The sequence below is a fragment of the Arachis stenosperma genome, chromosome 3 (assembly GCF_014773155.1).
Source record: "Arachis stenosperma cultivar V10309 chromosome 3, arast.V10309.gnm1.PFL2, whole genome shotgun sequence".
NCBI lineage: Eukaryota > Viridiplantae > Streptophyta > Magnoliopsida > Fabales > Fabaceae > Arachis > Arachis stenosperma.
In genome coordinates, this window is record NC_080379.1 from 171857252 (window position 1) to 171877776 (window position 20525).

A 20525-nucleotide genomic window follows, 5' to 3' on the forward strand; every position below is an offset into this window, starting at 1 on the left:
TTTTTTATATCATTTATAAAAAATTTATGTAGAAGAGGTGGATAAGAAGTTTTGAATTATGTAAAATTCAACATAATAAATAGCATCGACATGTTTTAACTGTGATATAAAAAGTTTCTTAATTTTGACACAAAAATTTTTTTAACCGTGAATCCGTGATACAAGTTCTTATTAAGAGGGTGAAACAAGAATTATGAGAATGTGAAATAAGATGATGATGATAAAGATGAGGAATGAGAGTTTTAAATTGTGCAGAATTTAGTAGAAAAATAGCTCCAAAATTTTTTGACCGTGACACATAAATTTTTTTAATTTTGACATTGAAAATTTTTAACCGTATCATTTACAACTAAATGAATTGTTAAACTAATTGTGTAATATTTAATTAAGAAGAAGATGATGAAGATGATGATAATAATAATGATAATCAAAGAGGCATAAAAAAAAATCAAATAAAAAAAAGTAAGAAGAAAAAGAATAAAAAAATAAAAAAAAGATGACAGTAATAATAACGATAACAACTACAATTAAAAAATGAAAAAAAAATATATGTGCAACAACTTAATTGGACTTAATTTGCTTGGTCGTTGTAGAGCTTTTTTTTCCTTTTTTTTCGTACAATGTTTTCTTCGTCTTAAATATACAGCATTATGAACATGAAATTTACACCTTTTACAAATGCTGGATACTTACAAATTTTAATTTGCAAATGATTGTGTTTGAGGTGAATATGAAAGAATGATATAATTTTGTTATTTTCGTAGATGAAAAAATATAGAGAAATAACGCCTTTCTGTTTTTGAATAATCTATGAGTTAATTTTAATTTTAAAAATCAAATTTTGAATTAATTAGGTTTAGTCATAATTTTAAATCTTTTTTTATTTTTGAATCATTTTTTCAAATTAAACGACATCACTTTCCGACTCTTCGCATCGTCCTCCCATTTTTTCTAACTGCCTGTCATTCATACTTCCGCCGCTAGACATTCACAGTGCGCCGCTGATTCGCCTACACAAATCTCCGCCACCATCGGAAGGAGAGCTTTCACGAGTTGCTCGTCCGTCCACGAGGTGCGTGCCCGGCCGCTAGTACCGTCGTATCGCGTGACAATTTATTTGGGTCATACTATTTGGGATGAACGAAGCAAAACGACACGCGATGAAAGTGGCGGAAAAATGACACAACGGCGTGGAAGTAAGGACAGAGGTGCAGCGTTAGAAAAGCGGCGGAACAAAGTCTCTGGCTCGGCGACGACGTTATTTCGTGGGCTTCGAAATGGGCGGTGTGCAAAGGATGGGGAGAAGACGCGACTGCGCCAGCGGTGACATAGCAGCAGTGGTGCGGCGTCCGAGCAACGGGAGAACTGCAATTCTCCTAGCGGGTTAGCAACGACGGACAAGAGCGGGGCTGAGAAGATTCATTTCCGGTGATAGGAAAGACGGCAGTGAGGTGATGCGGTGAAAAAATAGAGTTGACGTCAGGAGTAGGTGAAAATAGAGTTTAAATTGAGTTAATACTCAAAATGGCCCCTCAAATTTGGATACAGACTTAATTTGACCCCCGAAATTTTAATTGATTCAATTTGAACCCCCAAATTTGAATAAGTGACTCACGTTAGCCCTTCTGTTAATCTCCGTTAACGGCACGCTTACCTGGAACGTTAAGTGACACGTAGGCTTGACAGGTGGGCTTATTAAACGTTGATGACGTAGGAAAAATTTTTTTAGACTCAATTTAGCCCCCATTTTAATGAATATAAAACCCTAACAAGTGCCAAATTCCCAAATTGATATCGTTGTTTGGGTTTTGGAGAAGATGATAAGGAGCACCAGCCAAGGTTTCGGAAGCTGCAACAGATCTCATTCACATGGAAGTTTGGAAAGGAATCCAAATCGAGCTAGATCTGGAAAGGTTTTACACTGGTGTGGTTGTGGAATGCGTCCTGTTCTTCGTTGGTCTGGAATGCGTCCTGTTCTTCGTTGGTCATGTAAAAGTGCTCTCAGTCCATTCTTTAAAGGTCTCCCAGGAATAAGCCACCAACATTCAACAATGTCAGCATAACCGAGCTCCTTGTAGTAATCCCTCAGTGAAAATACATCCAATCTATCTTCATCTAATCCAGTTAATTCATCCGTATTGTCCGTTTCGTAAACTACACTGCCATCATTCTTTGTAATAAAGCTGCCTCTATGATGATAGACAATGGTTATCAAATCACCCATCTACAAATATAATTCAAACAATTAACAAATTAACTTCAACATCCAAGCCCTTTCATATCATGCATCAGATGATTCTACATTAACATGCCAATCAATATTTTTTTAGAACAGAAAATATAAAAATTCATATAAAATTTATCCGTGTAACAATAGCTACACAATTTTTTGTTGTCCATAATTAACAGCTCTGCATTATCACATTGACAAGCATCATTTATTTACTCATTCATGAATTTTTCATTTTATATTTTCAAAAAATAACTCAACTATTGAATCGTTTAGAAGAGTTGAAGTAAAATGCTAACAGTAAAACTAAACATCTCAAATTGAAACAAGTTGAATTTGTCCTCTATATGTACTCTATAGTACATAATTTCAACACTAAGTGCCAGTATTCATAACTCTCCTTACTAGCATGTTTAGTATAAATATGTCAGAAACAAATGATTCAACTCTTCTAACAATGATTCAACTCTAATTTATATGTCATTTCTTCTCTGTAACATAGTTAACGTTAATCATAATTAGTCTTTTAAAAGAAAAAAAAAACCCTAACAGAAGAGGATCAATAACTAAAACTATCTTCTTTCACAATGGACCCAATCCATTTGAGTATCAAATAGAGCACAAATTAATGGCCTGTAAACCCTAACTAAGAGAAGACAGAAAACATAACATTGAACCCAAATATAGAATGCTTGCGTTACTAACGTTTTTTGGAGAAACAGTGGTGCGCAGCTTCTTCTTTCTCGTGCTAGCAAACGAGAACGCGTGTGACAAATGAGAACCCTACACTAGCAGCGACATTGATCTTCCACAGTATGTTGCATGTGAGAGAATGAAGAAGAAGAAGAAGAGTTTCTCTGTTTTGACTGGTTTGATCATTGGTGTTGTTGAATTTTAACCTTAGCATGAAAAACGCTGTCGTTTGAGGAGAGATTACCGCCAAGGAGAAAACGACATCGTTTAATAAGCCCACTTGTCAAGCCCACGTGTCACTTAACGTTCAGGTAAGCGTGCCGTTAATGAAGATTAATAGAAGGGCTAACGTGAGTCACTTATTCAAATTTGAGGGTTCAAATTGAGTCAATTAAAATTTCGGGGATCAAATTAAGTCTGTATCCAAATTTGAGGGGCCATTTTGAGTATTAACTCGTTTAAATTAGAAAAAAAAGGTAAAATAAGAAAGTGAAATTGAAAATACGGTAGAATAATTATATTAGATGTTATTTTTATATGTAGTGGATTGAGGATGTAGTCTATTGTTTTTATTGTTTTAAAATTTTTATTGTTTAACTAACAAAATTGTTGTTAGATGTTATGGTGCACGAATATTTGTCGGCGACGAATCTCTCATTCACGTTTATTGATTTTAATTTTTATAATATTTACTAAATATTTAAAAATAAAAATATAAAAAAAATTTACAAAAAAGAATAGATTAATAGAATAAATTACACAACTCTAAAATATATAAGCCGTGAATGAAATTTCATATTTTATTTGGAATTATACTATGTGTATAAATAGTATAATCTTTTTATACTTACTTAAAAGTTATTTGTTTGAGTCTTCTTATCTTTAAAATAAAATATTATATATACAGAAATTAATTATTTATATAAAATATATATTAAAATTTATAATATTTTTATATATTTTATTTGTTGGTGCCTTACAATTTTCGAATCAATCAATACTCTCGGCCACACTAAGAAGTAGTGATGAAATATTAAAAATATAATAAAAATATAAAAATTAAAAAAGTTAGTGAATATTTTTATTTTTAAAATATTAACATTATATATAATTTATAAAAAAGATATTTATTATTTTTAAAATTTAAATTTAAAATATTTTAGTTAAATTATAAATAACTTGTTATCTTAATTATTTTTATTTTTATACATATTTAATAATAAACGATCGAATCAATTGGTATGTTAATTAATACTTAATGATACACTAGTATTTATAATTTGAAACTAAAATTATAAATAAATATAAAAAATTAAATCTGTATATAAAAAGCATATTTATATAAAATAATAAAAACTTAATTTATAATTTTCTTTCTTTTTTCTTTTTAAAATAATTAAATTTTTATATATTTTTAATTCAATTTTGATATAATTTCATATTAAAAATTTTATGCATTTGTTTAATTATGTATTATAATTAAAATATTTTTTATTATTATTTTTAAAAATAAAAAATATATTTTAAATTAGTCAATTGATTAATTCACTTTAGAAATTTATATGCAATATAATTACATATAATAGAACAAAATATAAAAAAATAAATAATATAAAAATCAATAAATTAAGAATAAAATAAAATATATAAAATTATGAAAATAATAAAAAAATTAAATTAATACTTAAACTATAATTGATTGAATTAAAATTTGTAATTAAAAATATCAAAAGAAAAATAATGAAATTAAAAGATATATAGAGTTATAGAGAATTATATAAAAAAATATAAAAAATTTATAATTTATTTTTTGATGATGATCACTAGACAAAAAATTAAAAAAAATAAAAATAAGAAACTAATAAATAATAAAAAAATTGGTATCATATTATTTTATTTTTTTTCACTTTAATATTGATAATAATTAAAAAAAACTAAAAAAAGAGTTTAAAGAAATAAGGGAGTGATAGCTGAAACTTTAGAATAAAAAAAGATTAAATTTAAATAAATTAACTAATAATTAAAATACTGAAAAAATAAATAAATAAAATTAAAATTTTAAATAATTGAGCTTAGTTTATTTATAACAAAATTATTTAAAATTTGGAGAAAAACATATTACATATAGGTATAATTTAAAAAAAAAATTTAAATTTCGGTGGGACAAGTGCCTCCCATTTCCTATGTCGGTTCGTGCCTGGTAGTGATGATGTTTTATATATTATTTTTCTTTTACCAGCAGATCTATTATTATTATTATTATTATTATTATATTGGTAAACCTTAGCTATTCTTTTTTTTTTTTTTTTTGGTAGTGAAATGGGGGCTAAAACGTTCAAGCAAAAAAAAATAAAAAACCCTATTTACGAATTTAATTGGATAAAGAAGCTTTTTGTTTATCATTAATTAGAATGTTACTAATCCCTCTAAGAGAAATATCCCAAAAATAAAATTCTGAATCAAGATTTAAATTTTTTTCGAATTAGGCAATCTGCATATAACGTGTTATACTGGACTAATGGTATAGATCTTGGGTTTGATTAAGAACTTTAAAGCGAAATTAGTTTTTTTTTTTGGTCAAACATGCTCTCATTCACTCACTCACACACACTAAAGATTCTATTACTAGTTACTACCCAACTACAGCTAGAATTCGAACTTGGAATGTGGCTATTTTAAGGACAATATATTGGCCATTGGTACAATGCGTCTGCCCCAGCGAAGTTATTTCAATTGAACTGATAAAGTGTCATAAATGGACCATTGGTGCACTTCTCCATACAATTAAAACCAAGCCCATTACTGATCCTGAAGTAAATAACAATGGTACTAGAAATGCTGGTTTCATTTTTTTCCCTCCAGGGCTAGGTCCAAATTATAATTTGGATTTTATTTAACAATCTATAGTTAACTAATGACACCATACTAACCAGTGAATTAACCTGTATAACGTTTGACAAAAAAAAGCCCTTTATAATAAAAACACATTCAATGTTAGTTAAAATGACGAATACCTGTATACCAAAAAAAAAATGATGAATACCTTTTTTTTTTAACTAATGATTTTGAATTTAAGCTAAGTCCTAAAAAAAAAGGAGGGACACCAGAAAATAGGAGTAGATTAACTTGTTATAACTGATGCAGTGTGCCTTTTTGAAGTTAAAAGTCTAATTAAGAGAGGTGTTAATACTTAATAACTTTAAAAGCGGCTAAACAGAGGAAGCAAGCATAGCGAAATTAATCTCAAGTGAAGAATACATATACAAGTTAAGTACAATCAGGTAACATATATAATACCTGATTAAATTGTATTATATATAATCAGGTAACATGGTTTGATGCTATATATAATAATAATTAATAACCCTATAGATAAATCTCTTTATGAATTGGGCTATAGTCTATAGATCACACTGCAATAATTTTGTTGAGACAAAGTGGTGGGACATTCAAAATGAGAAGCCCCATGCACATATATGTGATCTTGGATCAGAAATGAGAATCAGAGAGCAGAAGAAGGAGAACAAGAGAATTTTGGTCCCAAGCACTAAACAACTGGGTGATTTTGGCATCAAGCCAATGAGAGAGGTCAAAGTATAGTGTTCACATATCAGCTTTACAGGATGCCAATGGCACTACTAGCCATTTATCCCAGCCACACTGATTGACATATAAAATCAATCATATTCATTAATCATTACCCAGAAGAGAACAAAATAAATGCTTAAAGCATAATATCCCACTCAATTTTGGTGCAATTCGAGCAATGCATCATTACATTATGGTGTGGGGACTTTCAGTTCCTTTTACCTCAAAGTTATCCCTTTGTCTTTTCTTAATCCAACTTCAACTTTCCTTTTACCTTATATACTTTATAAGGTAAAGTATATTTTTTGTCCTTTAAATTTGGCAAAAGTTTTAAAAGTATTCCTAAATTTTATTTTGTTTTACTTTTATTCCAAAAATTTTTTATTTGCATCAAATATATTTTCAATGGCTAAATTTTCAAAAAATTTAAGACTAATTTAATAATAATATATAAAAATTATGCTTGATTTGCTTGAATTGAGGGTTATTCTTATGAAATTGTTGTTGAATTGATCTTAAATTTTTTAAAAAGTTAGCATTATAGGTATATTTGATGCAAATCAAAAACTTTTGGAATAAAATTAAAACAAAATAAAACTTAAGGGTATTTTTGAAATTTTTGTTAAACTTTAGGGACAAAAAATATACTTTATCATACTTTATATTATTTTGCTTTCATTTGTGGGGGCTCAAGTACAACTCTGCATGCAAACTCATCATAGCTGAATCAATCTATCCTCCTCATTTGGCGCCCCTGTATCGATCCAAAAGTTCATTTGAAGTAAAAATCATACGAATTTTTGGACATTTTCACATTAATAGCAAATTTTCAGGTGTGATTATCCCAAGGTCTTGCAGTAACTACAAACGTTACTCTCATGCATCAGAACTTTGTAAATCAGAGGACTACTTGTGGGTGGAGAGTTAACCATGAATAATGAATGAATAAAAGTGTCCCTAAAGAAAAGAAATGATAGGTATCAAATTAATGATAAGTTGATAACTGATAATATAAGAAGTGAGTTAATGCGTGGAAGGCGATAGGAGGATGATTATGCACGTCATTATCCAGAGTTACGGAATGATTGACACCGACGAACTACTCTGTCTCTATCATATTTTGGGAATATGGGCAACTAAATTCATCCACTGCTACCAAAAGCTATAGCGTAAAATAATTCTATATTCCAATATCAGTCATGCATGTCCAAATAATTTTTGTCCAGAACATAAATTTTGATTAGTCTATATAATAAGAAAAGGGACTGAGATGAAGAAAGAAAGAAAGGAAGAGCGGTTACAGATGGTGAGAGGATAGCGGCGGGGACTCAGAGATGGTGTCGAGGTGAGGCCTCCAGAGAGTAAGACCGCGGGGTCTGCTAGAGCTTGTGTGAGTGGGGGTGGAGAGTTTTTGATCTGCTGGTGCAGCGTGTTGGTTGGGAGGGAAGGGAACGAGGAAGTAGATGTTGCCGCGACGGAGGTCAGCGTAGGGAGAAACGATGAGGAGGTTGGGGGAAGAAGGATTCTTGAGGGCGTGCTTAGGATGAGCTCTCATGACGTCAGCAGCCTTGATGGTGCGAGCGGTGATCTCTTCAACTCTGCCATCGGAATGAACTATTCGTATCACGTCCAGTGCTCCGCATGGCAGGATACATGATATGCATCCCCTTATACTCTTCTTCATTCTCCACATCCTTCCCTTTCCTACCCACAATACACCCGCTTTCTTCTTTTCTCCTTATGTATATTTTTTCTCTTCCTAAATTTTTTATTCTAAAGTCACTTGCATTTATCTTCCATATTCAAGAAGTTGACAAATTTAACTAAATCACGTTTTTAACTATCAGTTCCACATAAAGAATGGTATATGTTTATTATAAATAACTATGTTAGATATATACTAAAATTAGTTATTAGTATAAAATATATATTAAAATATAAAATATAAAATATATATAAAAAAATGAGTTAAATAATATATGTATTATGATAGTTAAATTTGATGTATAAATAATATTTTTTATTGTAAAAAATATAGGCGTAACGAAAAGATTATTTTTTAATGACTATTCACGTGATCAAATATAAAAAATAATTTTTATTGACATGATATTATATAATTAAATACATATATAAAATTATTTTACATAATAAGTGTATTAAAATTAAATTTTATATATATACTAATTATTTGTTGGTTAATAATGTTTTTTTTTAATTACTTTACCATATACTAGTGTGCATCAAAATAAAAAATTTATAATAAATTTATTTTTGTATAATTTTGTTATATTTTGTTCTCAAGAATATATTTCTCTGAAACTTTTATTACATTTAATATATAATTTAATCTTATACACGGTCATTGTAAAAAAATTTAGCAAATGTATTGCAAGTTTGCCACATAAACAAAATAATTGACTCTTGCAATGAAGGTTAAGTATGATTTTATTTTTTATAATTTTCTCTAAAAAAAAAGTATACGGAGTCAATGGTTTAAGCGTACAATGTGTACAATGGAGATTTAGGAAGTATTAGAGATATGACTATTAGTGTTATATTGTTCTGTCAAGTTACGTTTTTGGGATGAATGGGTTCATGATATTGAATCGAATTCAGAGACGACACCTGAGCAAGATCAGAGAAAAATAAATGAATGAACTAATCAATAAATACAGATTAAAAAATATAATCACCCGAAGTTCATATATGTAGGATATAATTTTCATAGAATGAAGTATTAAGATATCACTATTTTTTTGAGATGAATCTCCTATAATTGATTAAAGATTAACAGTTAATACCCAAGAAAATGATGCGCAAATATATCGAGACTTATTATATAATAGAAGGGGCGTGAGCGTGATTGAGAATTTGAGGCCAGAAAAAGGCAGTAACATTATTATTAGTACGGAACAGACTCGCTTTATTAGGGGTAATGACTAATGAGGTAATGATTATTGTAGGGTACTGTGACTACTACATAGACATTATATATTGTTACTGTAGTGACTCATACTATATATATGCATGCGGAATTTAATAATACAGCTCAAATAACAATGCATATATATATATATATATATATATATATATATATATATATATATATATATATATATATATATATATAATATAGGCCACGACTATATATATATACAAGAGTAAACGAATGTAAACTAAATTGCCATTGAAACGAAGCATCTAGCATGGTTCTTTTTACTCGCACCTAATGTAGAGTGGTATCTAGCTAGTTAAAAGAGGCTTTTAAGTGAAAATTGAATTCAAATACAAGATAATGACAGCAAAGGAAGTGCTTTAATTTTTTGTTTTGGTCAATTCTAAGTACAACACACATCCACATACGTTCTTCATATACTTATCAATTTTTTCTCTTCAGTTACAGCAGTTGGTAGAAATTGAGTTTGAGATCTTTGAGATGAAAAGGGAATAAAATGTCGTATGAACTAAGGTTCATTGGCAAATGCTTTAGTTTGAGATAATCTCTGGGAAGAAGGAGGATTCGAGTGATTGATTTGATAAGGATACGATATAATAATATTATCATGAGATCGATTTTCATAGAAGCCGGGTAGTTGAAAGTGTTAATATTTAGTTAATAAATTTCGCTAGAGATAATGTGTATAATGGGCTATTTATTTGGTTTAATATGAGTTAAAAAATAAACATTCATGATAAAATACTACTAATTCTTCAAACACAATACACCCATCTTATCCAGAATAACCATTCGAGTATCAGGGATAATAAACATCTGATATCCTACTAAATCGAAGATCCCTAAATTTCCATTATACACATTGTACAAATATTCTATTGGCTCTCTATATTTTCTTAGTTTATATGTCTCATTCATATCATTAAATAATGTTTGCTATAGTGTTTAAAAGTTATTGTCTAATTACTAAAAAAAATTAAATAATTAATTTTATATAATTTTATATTTAAAAATATAAAAATTAAAAAAGTTTAAATATTTAAAAATTATTATAAAAAATAAGTTAAACAAAAATCAAATACTAAATAAAAGTGACCACAGAATTGGCCTCATTGAATAAGTGCAGATGTAGATGTTAATGGGCATCACGTGAGGTATAAAAGGGAGGGACCATGGGCTAGGTTTTCATATTCTATTTGCTCTCTATTTAATGCAATGTAATGTTAAGGACATTGACACTTGTTTATTCAATTTTGTGTTCCTTTTGTTACACGTACATCATCACGGTGAAAAACAAATAGTTCCACTACGATGATATTTGTCTTAGCTTGCTCCAATCAAATCATCATGTGGAGTTATTGTGGACTTCTACTGGAGATGCGTGTGGTGTCTGGTATGAATACGAGTGACCCAATCCAAATCTAAGAGTGGCCGGTTAAGCAAAGTCATGTCCATGATGTACCATTTACTTTGTTGTTTTTGTGAAAGTGGTGCTATGATTACTCTTGAGAATCTAGACATGTTTCAGTTTTACCCATTTTGGACTTTGGTGCAATATATGTATATTTGCAAGAAATTGTCAAGTCCTACCCAATCGATGATATCCATCCCTTTAACTTGAAAATAGAAAATGCAGTTTGGAGAATCCAATGTAAGGATTTCTTAAAGCATCATAACATAAAAGGGTAAGTATGGTTTTCGTCCGTAAAATTGAGGCTGAAAAATCGAAACAATTCCTCATCTAATTTTCAATTTAGAATCGTCTTTAACATTTTTTTTTCGTATTAAAATCGTCATTTTAATTTTTTTTGAACAAAAATACCCTCTCCCTTTCTCCTTCCCCCACCCCCTTCTGTCACCCTGTCTCCCCACCCCCTTCTGCCACTCCCACCCCGTCTCCCCCTTCCGCCAGCCCCACCCCCACCCCGCTTCCCCTCCTCCCCCCTCCCCAACGCATAGCTTTATTTTTTATTTTTTTAAAGTAGGGGCAGTTTAGGAATAAAATTAAAAATTTAAATAAAAAAGACGATTTTAATACAAAAAAAAATGTTAAGAGCGATTCTAAATCGAAAATTAGATGATGGACGATTTCGATTTTCAACCTCAACTTTACGGATCAAAACCATAGTTAACCCCTAACATAAAACTATAGTAGTACTTACAATTACATAGATACATGCGTAACGTATTATTTGGATTATCTTTTTTTTGTGGTGTGGATAAATGGACCAAGATGATCAAGTAGGCCGTGGTCCTAACCCACTAGTAGCAGTTAAATGGGCCAAGATGATCAAGTATCCATAGGAATAATTGATGATTTCATGTGTTGTATGGTTGGATAAGCTACAGGTGAATTATTAGTCCGATCCATATATTATATATATTCTCACGTTTATTTCGTGTGAGATGTAAATAGCAAGTATTTGACTTACCTACTTACTTCAAAATTTTGCAAACGTGAAGATCTCATCGAATGATAGTACAACAACATCATATATAACGATTAAACTCTTATTATTGACATTTACTAATCACATAGAACTGACATATTTATAATTTTATTCGCACGAGTTTCATACCAACTTGGCATGAAATTAACATACCATACCACTACCATATTGTTGTCCATCTGCTGCTTTTGCAAAATGCAGTTCATTTTTCTTATTTTTGGCATACATAATGCACTGTAAGAAAGGAACGTCTTTTGTTTTTTATCTTCACCACTTTGGAAGTATAAGTATCTTTGTTCTATTAGACCTCTTAAAGCATTACAAGACATGTCATTTTCTGGGCTCCAATTGTTTTTGTACTTAGAAGTTAGAATAAGCATAATTTAAATATTTTATCATCATATTATTGAACCTTGTTTGTCCCAAACCCATATAATAAATTTGTGCATATTCTAGTCTGTGTCAAAGTTCATAATAATAGTAATTTTATATATCACTTATAATTCTTGTGAAAAGAAAATTAAACTTTCATTTATAATTCCATTTACTTCATATGAATTATGTGTAATTGACCTGCTAATCACCAACACATATTAATAAATATAGATTTAATGCCAAAAAGAAAAGTAGGTTGGAATCATCTTTTCCTTCCTTTCAGAAAGTTCAAAATGAGAGTCCATTGTACTGTTTTTTGTGTATCTACCGGTCACAGACACATTGTAAATATGAAAAACACAGAAAGCAAAAGAAGAAGAAACACTAACATCCCTTTGCTTTTTCTTTCTCTATCTAACTCTGCTTTTCTTTGCTCTCACTCATTCCGTTACACAAATTCTGCTGCATCATATATATATACACGTCTCATGGGACTGAAATCTCTCACCTTGTGATGTTCACTTCCCACTGATTTACATTGACTTTTAATCTTTTATACACTTCTTCCCTTGCTGAAGCTTCCTGTGCTGTTTCACATGACACAGATACTAGAACCTTCTTTCTTTCATTTGCCCTGAGCTACACATGAATTTTTTCCCTGTTTCTTTGCCAATGTCCCATGTTTCATCCTGTTATTAAAAAGGTTGGTCCTTCCTTCATTACCATCACGTGTTTAACCGATTCATTTATATAGATTTTTGACATTTTTCTGTTTCTTTGGTTTTGTTACTCTGTATATATATGATGAATATGATGATGATTGATGAGAGTGCTCCTGCTGTATCAATTAAATTCAGTATTTATAGTCTATGGCTCTATGCAAATGTTAAATATTTGTATATTTGGTTTATTCAGAAAAGAGTAATGATATTCTAGGCTTATTCCATAATCAGAGGCTTAAATTTCTTGGTTATCGTATCCATAGAGATATTGAATATAATTGGTAACGTGAATGTCAACTTTCCCTTTCCATTCTTTCTGTAAAGCATTATGAAATTTCTAACTTTTCCTCTGCTTAAGCTTAATGGCAGCGAAAATGAAAGTTCATATCAATTATCAGTAATTGAATACCCTGTTATCAAGGTTCAATTCATGTTTAATTGAAACAAAAGAATCTGGCCTTTTTGCAATGCAAGCTGAAGAGTCAATGATCAGAAACCTCACATCATTCTTATTTTCTCCAGAATTTGTTGCTTGAATAGAAAGATTTTGAGTCTTAGCCACAGAAAACTTGAGTTGAAGAACAAGATGAATGAAAGGAAATTGGATATTAATGCTCCTCTTATGTCTGTGAGACGCTCTTGTGCCTCATCACCATCACCGTCCTTAACTGAGGCAAAGAGGAAGGTACTAGAGAAAAGGTGCACTCTTGCATACTATTTGGATCAGGTAACAGAACCTGTGGCAGTGCCTTTCGATTGGGAGCATATCCCTGGAAGACCAAAGGGTAATCATGGATCTCAACCTCAACCTTCTAAGGAATCTCCAAGTCTTGCCCCTGGAAAATCCACAAATGTTGCAGAAAGAAAAGAAGAAGAAGATGATGATGTTTATTCTGATGCACTTGAGACACTGTCATGTACAGAATCAGCCTCTATGAAGTGTAGTGCAAGTGGTGTTAGTGGAGTGGATAACTTTGATGCAGACAAGCACAGAAGCAATGCTGCTGATGATAAACAAGCACAGGATTTCATGATGAACCGGTTTTTACCCGCGGCAAAGGCCATGACTGTCCAGCCTCCTCAATATGCTTCATCAAGAAAGCAACAATCTGTAGTGGCAGAGCAACCCAGAGATGTTCTCAGATTGGTTCGCGAGGAAAGAAAGTCCATTGTTAACAAACACATCACTGATTTTGTGCCATATACTGGCCAATGTCAAGATGAAGATGATGATGATGATTATGGTTATGATGACTCTACAAGTGTTTCTGCTAAAGGCTGTGGATTGTTTCCCAGATTATGTGTGACAAGTTCCTTTTGCTTGTTAAATACAGTGCCTGGGATGAAAATGAGGGATGAGTTTAACATGTCTTGTGCATATGAGTATGGAAAAGGAAAACCAATCAAGAAGGTGAGAACTGAGAACCATGTCCATAACCATAACATGAATGTTTATGAATAAGCACTTTTCGCAATTTATGAATGTTTTGTTCCTGCAGGCTTGGGATGCTATTCACAAGAGCAAATCAAGGTGTGCAGCTTCATCACCACACAAGCATGAGTTAAGCAGAAAATGGAGAAGTCAATCAGAGAGGTTTACTTACTCACCTGAAATGAAGCAACTAGGTGGTAGTGGTAGGCTCTTTCACCGTTCCACAACTAGTTTCCAAAGCAAACCTCAACCTCTCTTTCCCAGACATGCAACTGCTACAACATTATCAACATCAGTTTCATGTTCTGTGGATACAACGCAGAGAAAAGAAGACACTATCACTATGTTTGATACACAAACTATTTTACTTCCTTCAAAGGAGAATCAAGAACAAGACTCCATGTCCTTGCAACTTGTGCAAACTTCATTTGAAAAAGAAACAAAGATCAATAACAACAACAGCAATAAGCAAATTGTAGCAGTTGATCATCCTCATCAATTTGTTCCGGCACCATTATTGCCAAAATCACCTTCTGACTCTTGGCTTAGCCGTGCCCTGCCATTAGTTTATATGAAGAATTCAGGATTCCCACATTCAAATCGTGAGAATACGTTCCTTGCTAAAAGAGAAAGTTTGAATGCATCATCAAGGTGGGAAACAATGGTGAAAACTTGGAATTTGCATGATGGTCATGCATACTGTTCTCAGGTAACAATTAATTAATAAATCTTTCCTTAGATCCCTTAAGAACTTTACTTTAGTCTTAACTATATTTTGGTTTTGTATGCAGGAGCTAACTCTATACAAATCTCAGCAATCAAAATCTTAATCATAATCATATCATGTTATGTTATAACACCGTTTAATTATTTGACATTGATGTTCAGTCAGCGTTTGTATAAATAGGAATCATATGTATAATGTATCCCTTTCGGACATTTGCTTCTTTAAAGTGGATTCAACATATCATAAGCTGAAGTTCCTGCACTTCTATTATGTGCTTCTTTGAATTTCTGGGTGTATTTAAATTGACAGTATTGATTGCTGTTCCTTGTACTTATAATAATTCGCTGTTAAACTGTCTCATATACACAATATAATTACATGTAAAATTACTTTTCACCATTTAATTAAGCTTAATTCATGTGACCCCCTTGATTAAATTATTATTCATTATTAATTTTCTCACTTTATTCTTATTATAATTTCCTCTCAGTCTCTTCTTTAATTTTGTACAATTATACATGAAACTTCTCTACTTATATAACAATGTGAAAAGATAAAAAATAAAATTCACACTTCAGTAGTTCAGTTGTGTATGAGGAAGTTAAATAATAAAATTTAGTTAGAGTAAAAATAAAGACACTGATTACCTGTTTCATCAATATTTACTATGACTAATAATAGTCATTATTATATATAAAAAAAGTATTGTCCATGTTAAATATTTCAATATTGTAATGAATTTTTATAATAATTATTAAGGTTTTTTTATTAAAATTTATTTCTTATTTACGACATATATTTTGCTTAGAATATAAATTTATATACAATTCCGATTTGTCTTTTTTTTTTTTTTAAGAGACTTGTATGTGGAATTGATATATCATAGACATGTGGTGGGAACAATCTGCTCACATTCAGGCACACCATATTCAAGAAACCAATGAAGAGTGAAGACACAATAATACATACACAAGTAATAGAAAAGTAATCCATATCCCTATTACAAAACCGGGCCTTAATTAATTTCTAATTTATTGCTACGTACTAATTAAGCCCGTACAATTTTGACTTACACACAGCAAAGAAATGATAGATATACCGGCATATGTAGCTTATTACTATATATTCTAGGCTTCCAGTTACTTTCCTTCTCTATTAATTATATTTTGTGTTTGATCAAACCAAATACTTGCACCACAAAAATAATGTCTCACACGGAACTCATACGTCATCATGACATGTTTCAGTCAAATCCTATTTAAGGGGAGAAAAAATAATGTTCCTATAATAATGTAAGCTCACTACTGTAGCGACGGCCTGCATTGTGTTTTTTTTTTTTTTTTTTTTTGTGGGAAAAGGTTTTAATATATGTTTAATTATTAGTTAGTTATATCATCTGAGAGTGTATGATATTAAGTAGGTTAATTATATGGTATTTCCGTTATTGACAGAGCTAAGTTAATTAAACTCTATGAAAGTGAAAGTTTAGTGCTAATTTCTGGGGTTCCTGTGCCATCATTGTTGTCTCCATCTTTGTGATGACTCAAACCCAGTTGCAAATCTGGAACCCATTGCTTCTCTTTGTGCTGCAACTGCTTGTCTTGATGATTCAACTGCACGTACGTTTTTGCATAAATTAAATTAAATAAATGACAAAGAAAAAACATAGATAAAAACTCAAGTGAAGTCAGACTTTAAGTAAAGTTGATATCTGAGAGCCGTTAGATGCAAATTTAGTCAAATTATTCAAATCATTTGACGGCTCTCAAATATCAACTTCAAATATCAACTTCACGTGAAGTCGACTGCACCTGAATTTTCACAGAAAACATATTCATAGAAATCAGGAAATAATAATGGTACCTTGAAAGTATTGGAGTTTGATAGATAGTCTCTGATTGTTGTGGTGCTGTTGTCTCCAAAGGTGATGAAGTCAGAAGTGGTGGCAAATGGAGAGGAATGTGATGAGGGTAGTGTAATGTTGTTGGTATTAGGAAGCCTTTTGAATTTCCAGTGATGAAAAGGAGGCCACTTTTTCTCTTCAAGAAATCGGCTTGGTCTCATGGGAGTAATTCTGGTGGCTAGTTGAGTTTGCAACGGTGGTGTTATTGGTCTTCTAATAGAAGGTATTTGATGATTCAAGTGCCATAGGTGGTGGTTTGTGGGCTTTGAAGAATGTGGGAGGGAGGAGAATGGAGTAGTGGTGGTGGTGTAGTTAGTAGTAAGAAAAATTCCACCGTTTCCCATCTTGAAATGTTGATGAGGACTACTCCTCTTCATCATCGTCTCATACGCCACACCACCTACTTCATGCTTGCTTCTCTGTCTTTCACTTCTTACTACTGCAACATTTTCCATTCACTTAAGCAACTCAGTAACCCTAACCCTAGCAACCCTTTACTATAATATTCATATATTTTTCTAATCATTTTTCGTTAAAAGGAAAAATATTTTCAAGCATTTATTAAAATGGTATATGAATCACTTCCTTAAATATGCTCGTATATTTCTAATATATAACACGTTAAATTATTGGTAACCTCTCTACTACCTACTCTAATCTAACTGTTGAAAAATGTGGACTTTATGCATAGAATGAATGCATCTTACATGCAGGAGCTTTATTCAGCTTAGATAGACTATTATTAATTATTTTGTTGTATTGATCAGCTTTGTCTGAAACCAAATTATTATTATTATTATTATTATTATTATTATTATTATTATTATATACCCAGAAAAAAATTAAAATGTTTATTAACTATATATACCAATATAATTACGTTCTCAAGAAAACGTATATAAACAAAATAATTAATTTGATTGGATAGAGAAAATTGAAAGAGGCATTGTTTCTATTGGAAGTACACAGCATTGACCGAAGTCAGTATACCAATATTTATATGAATATCATATAACAAGCTAAGGCTCTCAAAATATAAAATAAAAGATAAATTATGACTATTGTTTGGGTGGTTATGATAACTATATAAATGTTATTAAAATTAAAATTATATATATTTTTTAAATTTTAAAAATATTTATTTTAAATATTATTTTTTAAAAAATATTATTTAATAATAAAAAAATATTACTTTAATTTTAATAATATTTTTTAAAATACTATAATCGCAGTTATATCAGAAGATCAAAAATAGAATAGTCCTCAGTTCCTCACCTTGGCCAGAGTCATCAAGTTTCTTGCTTCGATACATCTGAAATGAAAATTGAAAAGTAACCATGAAATTATTACTCAATTACATACATATATACGTAGTAGTATAAATACATCCAATAGGTACCTGCAAGTGACTCTTGACATGAGCAATGCTTAGGCCTCTGACATTCATTAGTTGAAGCACCAATTTAGGTGTTGCTCCTGCAGCAATTCAATATAGCTAGCAATTATAACATACATTTATATTATATGTTAATTAATAATTAATTAGGGCAAAACTTGACTTATTACTTTCTTGACCTCCAAGCCTCTGAACAGCATGGACAAAGGAGAGATGAAGATCAGGAGTCCAACGAAGCCTTGGCATCTTTGATCTCACATATTGTCTCACACCACTCCCTCTCTTCCCTTCTCTTGATGCTGTGCTGCTGCTACTTGGGTTTGTTGAATTCCCTTCTTCTTCATTATTATTCTCTTCTTCCAATTCCTCATCATCACTCATCATAGCCGCTCCTTCATTCAAGTCAAATGAATTTTCCTCACCCTCATTATCATTACTACTCTTGCCGCCACCACTTCCTTCATTATTCTCTTGATGAATCTCAAATCCCTCTGACATATTTATTTATTTATTTTATGCCGCTCAATATAAATGCTACAATTCCTCCTTTACAAATTACCTCTGAAAACCAAACAAGGATGCAAACATTTAAATATACACACAACTAATAACAAATAATTGAACAAGAACATACAGGCTGTAGTAGAGACCACTCTCTATCTATATATACAGTAGTAATTAATTACTAGCTAGCCTTTAAAACCTATATCCACTGAAGCAATTAGCCGAGGCCATGGTAAACTAATTTATATGGTGGAAAACATTGATTTTAATTTAATATCCTTGTATGTATGTTACGGTAGTAGTAGGTCAAAAGTAGTTTAATTTAGAGTAATAATATTGATGAATAAAGAAATTAAGCTGCCTACTTCTCTATCTGATCTTTAATATACCTTAGCTTGAAGAGCGCTGTCAAAAAAATTGAGGAATTTCGGCGTTAAAGTAAAAAATTAATGACCTATATCTACCTAGCAATCAAAATATGAGCATAAAGGGAAAGGTAAGGAATTATTGACTGAGCACATATGAAGTTATCAAAGTAAGAGTAGGAATATAATAGTAATAATAAAAAAAAAAAAACATGTGTTTGAAGTTTGAACACAGTATAATCTTATTGGTTTAGGTCATTCCGATCCCTCTCTGGAGATATCAGCAAAAAGATGCATCATATCATGAAGAAAAGATTAGCATATGCATCATGCTCTAATATAATAGGGCACTTGTGAGGGGAAAATCCAGTGGTGACTAAAATTTTTCTCAGGAACAAGTATATTTACGAATTGATGATGATTAGAGAAATACATACACAAACAATCAAGTTGAAGAGAAATCTCGGAGTAATATTATCAACTCATGATTAGTACTTCACAAAAAAGGAAGGTGGGTGGGAACAAGAAAACCATGAAAACAAATTAAAAGAATAATTATGTATATGAACTTATGACTGTTGATCTTGTACAAGTTAAGAAAAATATACTAACCATTTATTATAATGGATGTTGTGCCTCTATTTTTTCTCTTCCAACACTTGGGATCATATGTGCAACTTCACCGATCAAACATATATCACATATTCTCTGATCTCTCTTGGGAAATTAAAGATCCATGTTGTGTTTCTTTGATATGGATGGAGAGAGAGAAAGAGAAAGAGAAAGAGAGGATATATGACTTGATACCTCCTGGTTGTTTTTTATGCCTTTTTGGTGTATCATTCAGCAGCAGAATTGGCGTCATAAGTTTAAGATAATATACAACTTTATATATATAAAAAAAATTAATTCAAATTTAAATTTAAATGAACAATAATATTCTGACAGACTACTTGTTATTATCCTTAAATTGTAATAAACATGCATAATGGATACAGATGTTGCTGGTCCCTCTTTTTGTACTATATTGCAAATCATGTGACAATTCCTACCACTTTTCTGACAGTTGTAAAAAAAAATCTATACACTCTTTCTTTCTAATTATCCCTGTCCCTCTTTAGCTATATATCTACCTAGCTTTGCTAGATTGCTCGTGATTATCTTAAATATCTTAATTATTT

The 20525-nt window shown here is 30.9% G+C and overlaps 2 protein-coding genes across 3 annotated transcripts; one reads left to right on the plus strand and one right to left on the minus strand.

Annotated features, from left to right (window-relative positions):
* The first annotated feature begins 12693 nt into the window (after window positions 1-12693).
* On the plus strand, window positions 12694-15579 carry LOC130968007 (uncharacterized). 2 transcript variants are annotated; one of them, XM_057893084.1, is made up of 4 exons: window positions 12694-12998; window positions 13376-14428; window positions 14517-15158; window positions 15241-15579. In XM_057893084.1, the coding sequence occupies exons 2-4, from the start codon at window positions 13604-13606 to the stop codon at window positions 15277-15279; spliced, it is 1506 nt and encodes a 501-aa protein (XP_057749067.1). In that variant the 5' UTR covers window positions 12694-12998; window positions 13376-13603; the 3' UTR covers window positions 15280-15579. The 2 variants fall into 2 exon arrangements, with proteins under 2 accessions (XP_057749067.1, XP_057749065.1); XM_057893082.1 differs by having other exon boundaries at window positions 13540-14428; window positions 15241-15578.
* Window positions 15580-16498: 919 nt separating this feature from the next.
* LOC130967913 (transcription repressor KAN1-like) lies at window positions 16499-20239 on the minus strand. The gene is made up of 6 exons (XM_057892959.1): window positions 19957-20239; window positions 18646-19036; window positions 18479-18555; window positions 18355-18391; window positions 17040-17518; window positions 16499-16789 (listed from the first exon to the last, which is right to left on the minus strand). The coding sequence occupies exons 2-6, from the start codon at window positions 18971-18973 to the stop codon at window positions 16646-16648; spliced, it is 1065 nt and encodes a 354-aa protein (XP_057748942.1). The 5' UTR covers window positions 18974-19036; window positions 19957-20239; the 3' UTR covers window positions 16499-16645.
* Window positions 20240-20525: the final 286 nt, after the last annotated feature.

Coding starts and splice junctions, on each gene's coding strand:
- LOC130968007 (XM_057893084.1), top strand. CDS start 13,604: ATGAATGAAAGGAAATTGGATATTAATGCTCCTCTTATGTCTGTGAGA. Junction 14,429..14,516: donor AAGGAAAACCAATCAAGAAG/GTGAGAACTGAG, acceptor TTGTTCCTGCAG/GCTTGGGATGCTATTCACAA. Junction 15,159..15,240: donor GTCATGCATACTGTTCTCAG/GTAACAATTAAT, acceptor TTTTGTATGCAG/GAGCTAACTCTATACAAATC.
- LOC130967913 (XM_057892959.1), bottom strand. CDS start 18,973: ATGTCAGAGGGATTTGAGATTCATCAAGAGAATAATGAAGGAAGTGGT. Junction 17,519..18,354: donor ACTTGATGACTCTGGCCAAG/GTGAGGAACTGA, acceptor AAAATGTTGCAG/TAGTAAGAAGTGAAAGACAG. Junction 16,790..17,039: donor CAAACTCCAATACTTTCAAG/GTACCATTATTA, acceptor ACGTACGTGCAG/TTGAATCATCAAGACAAGCA.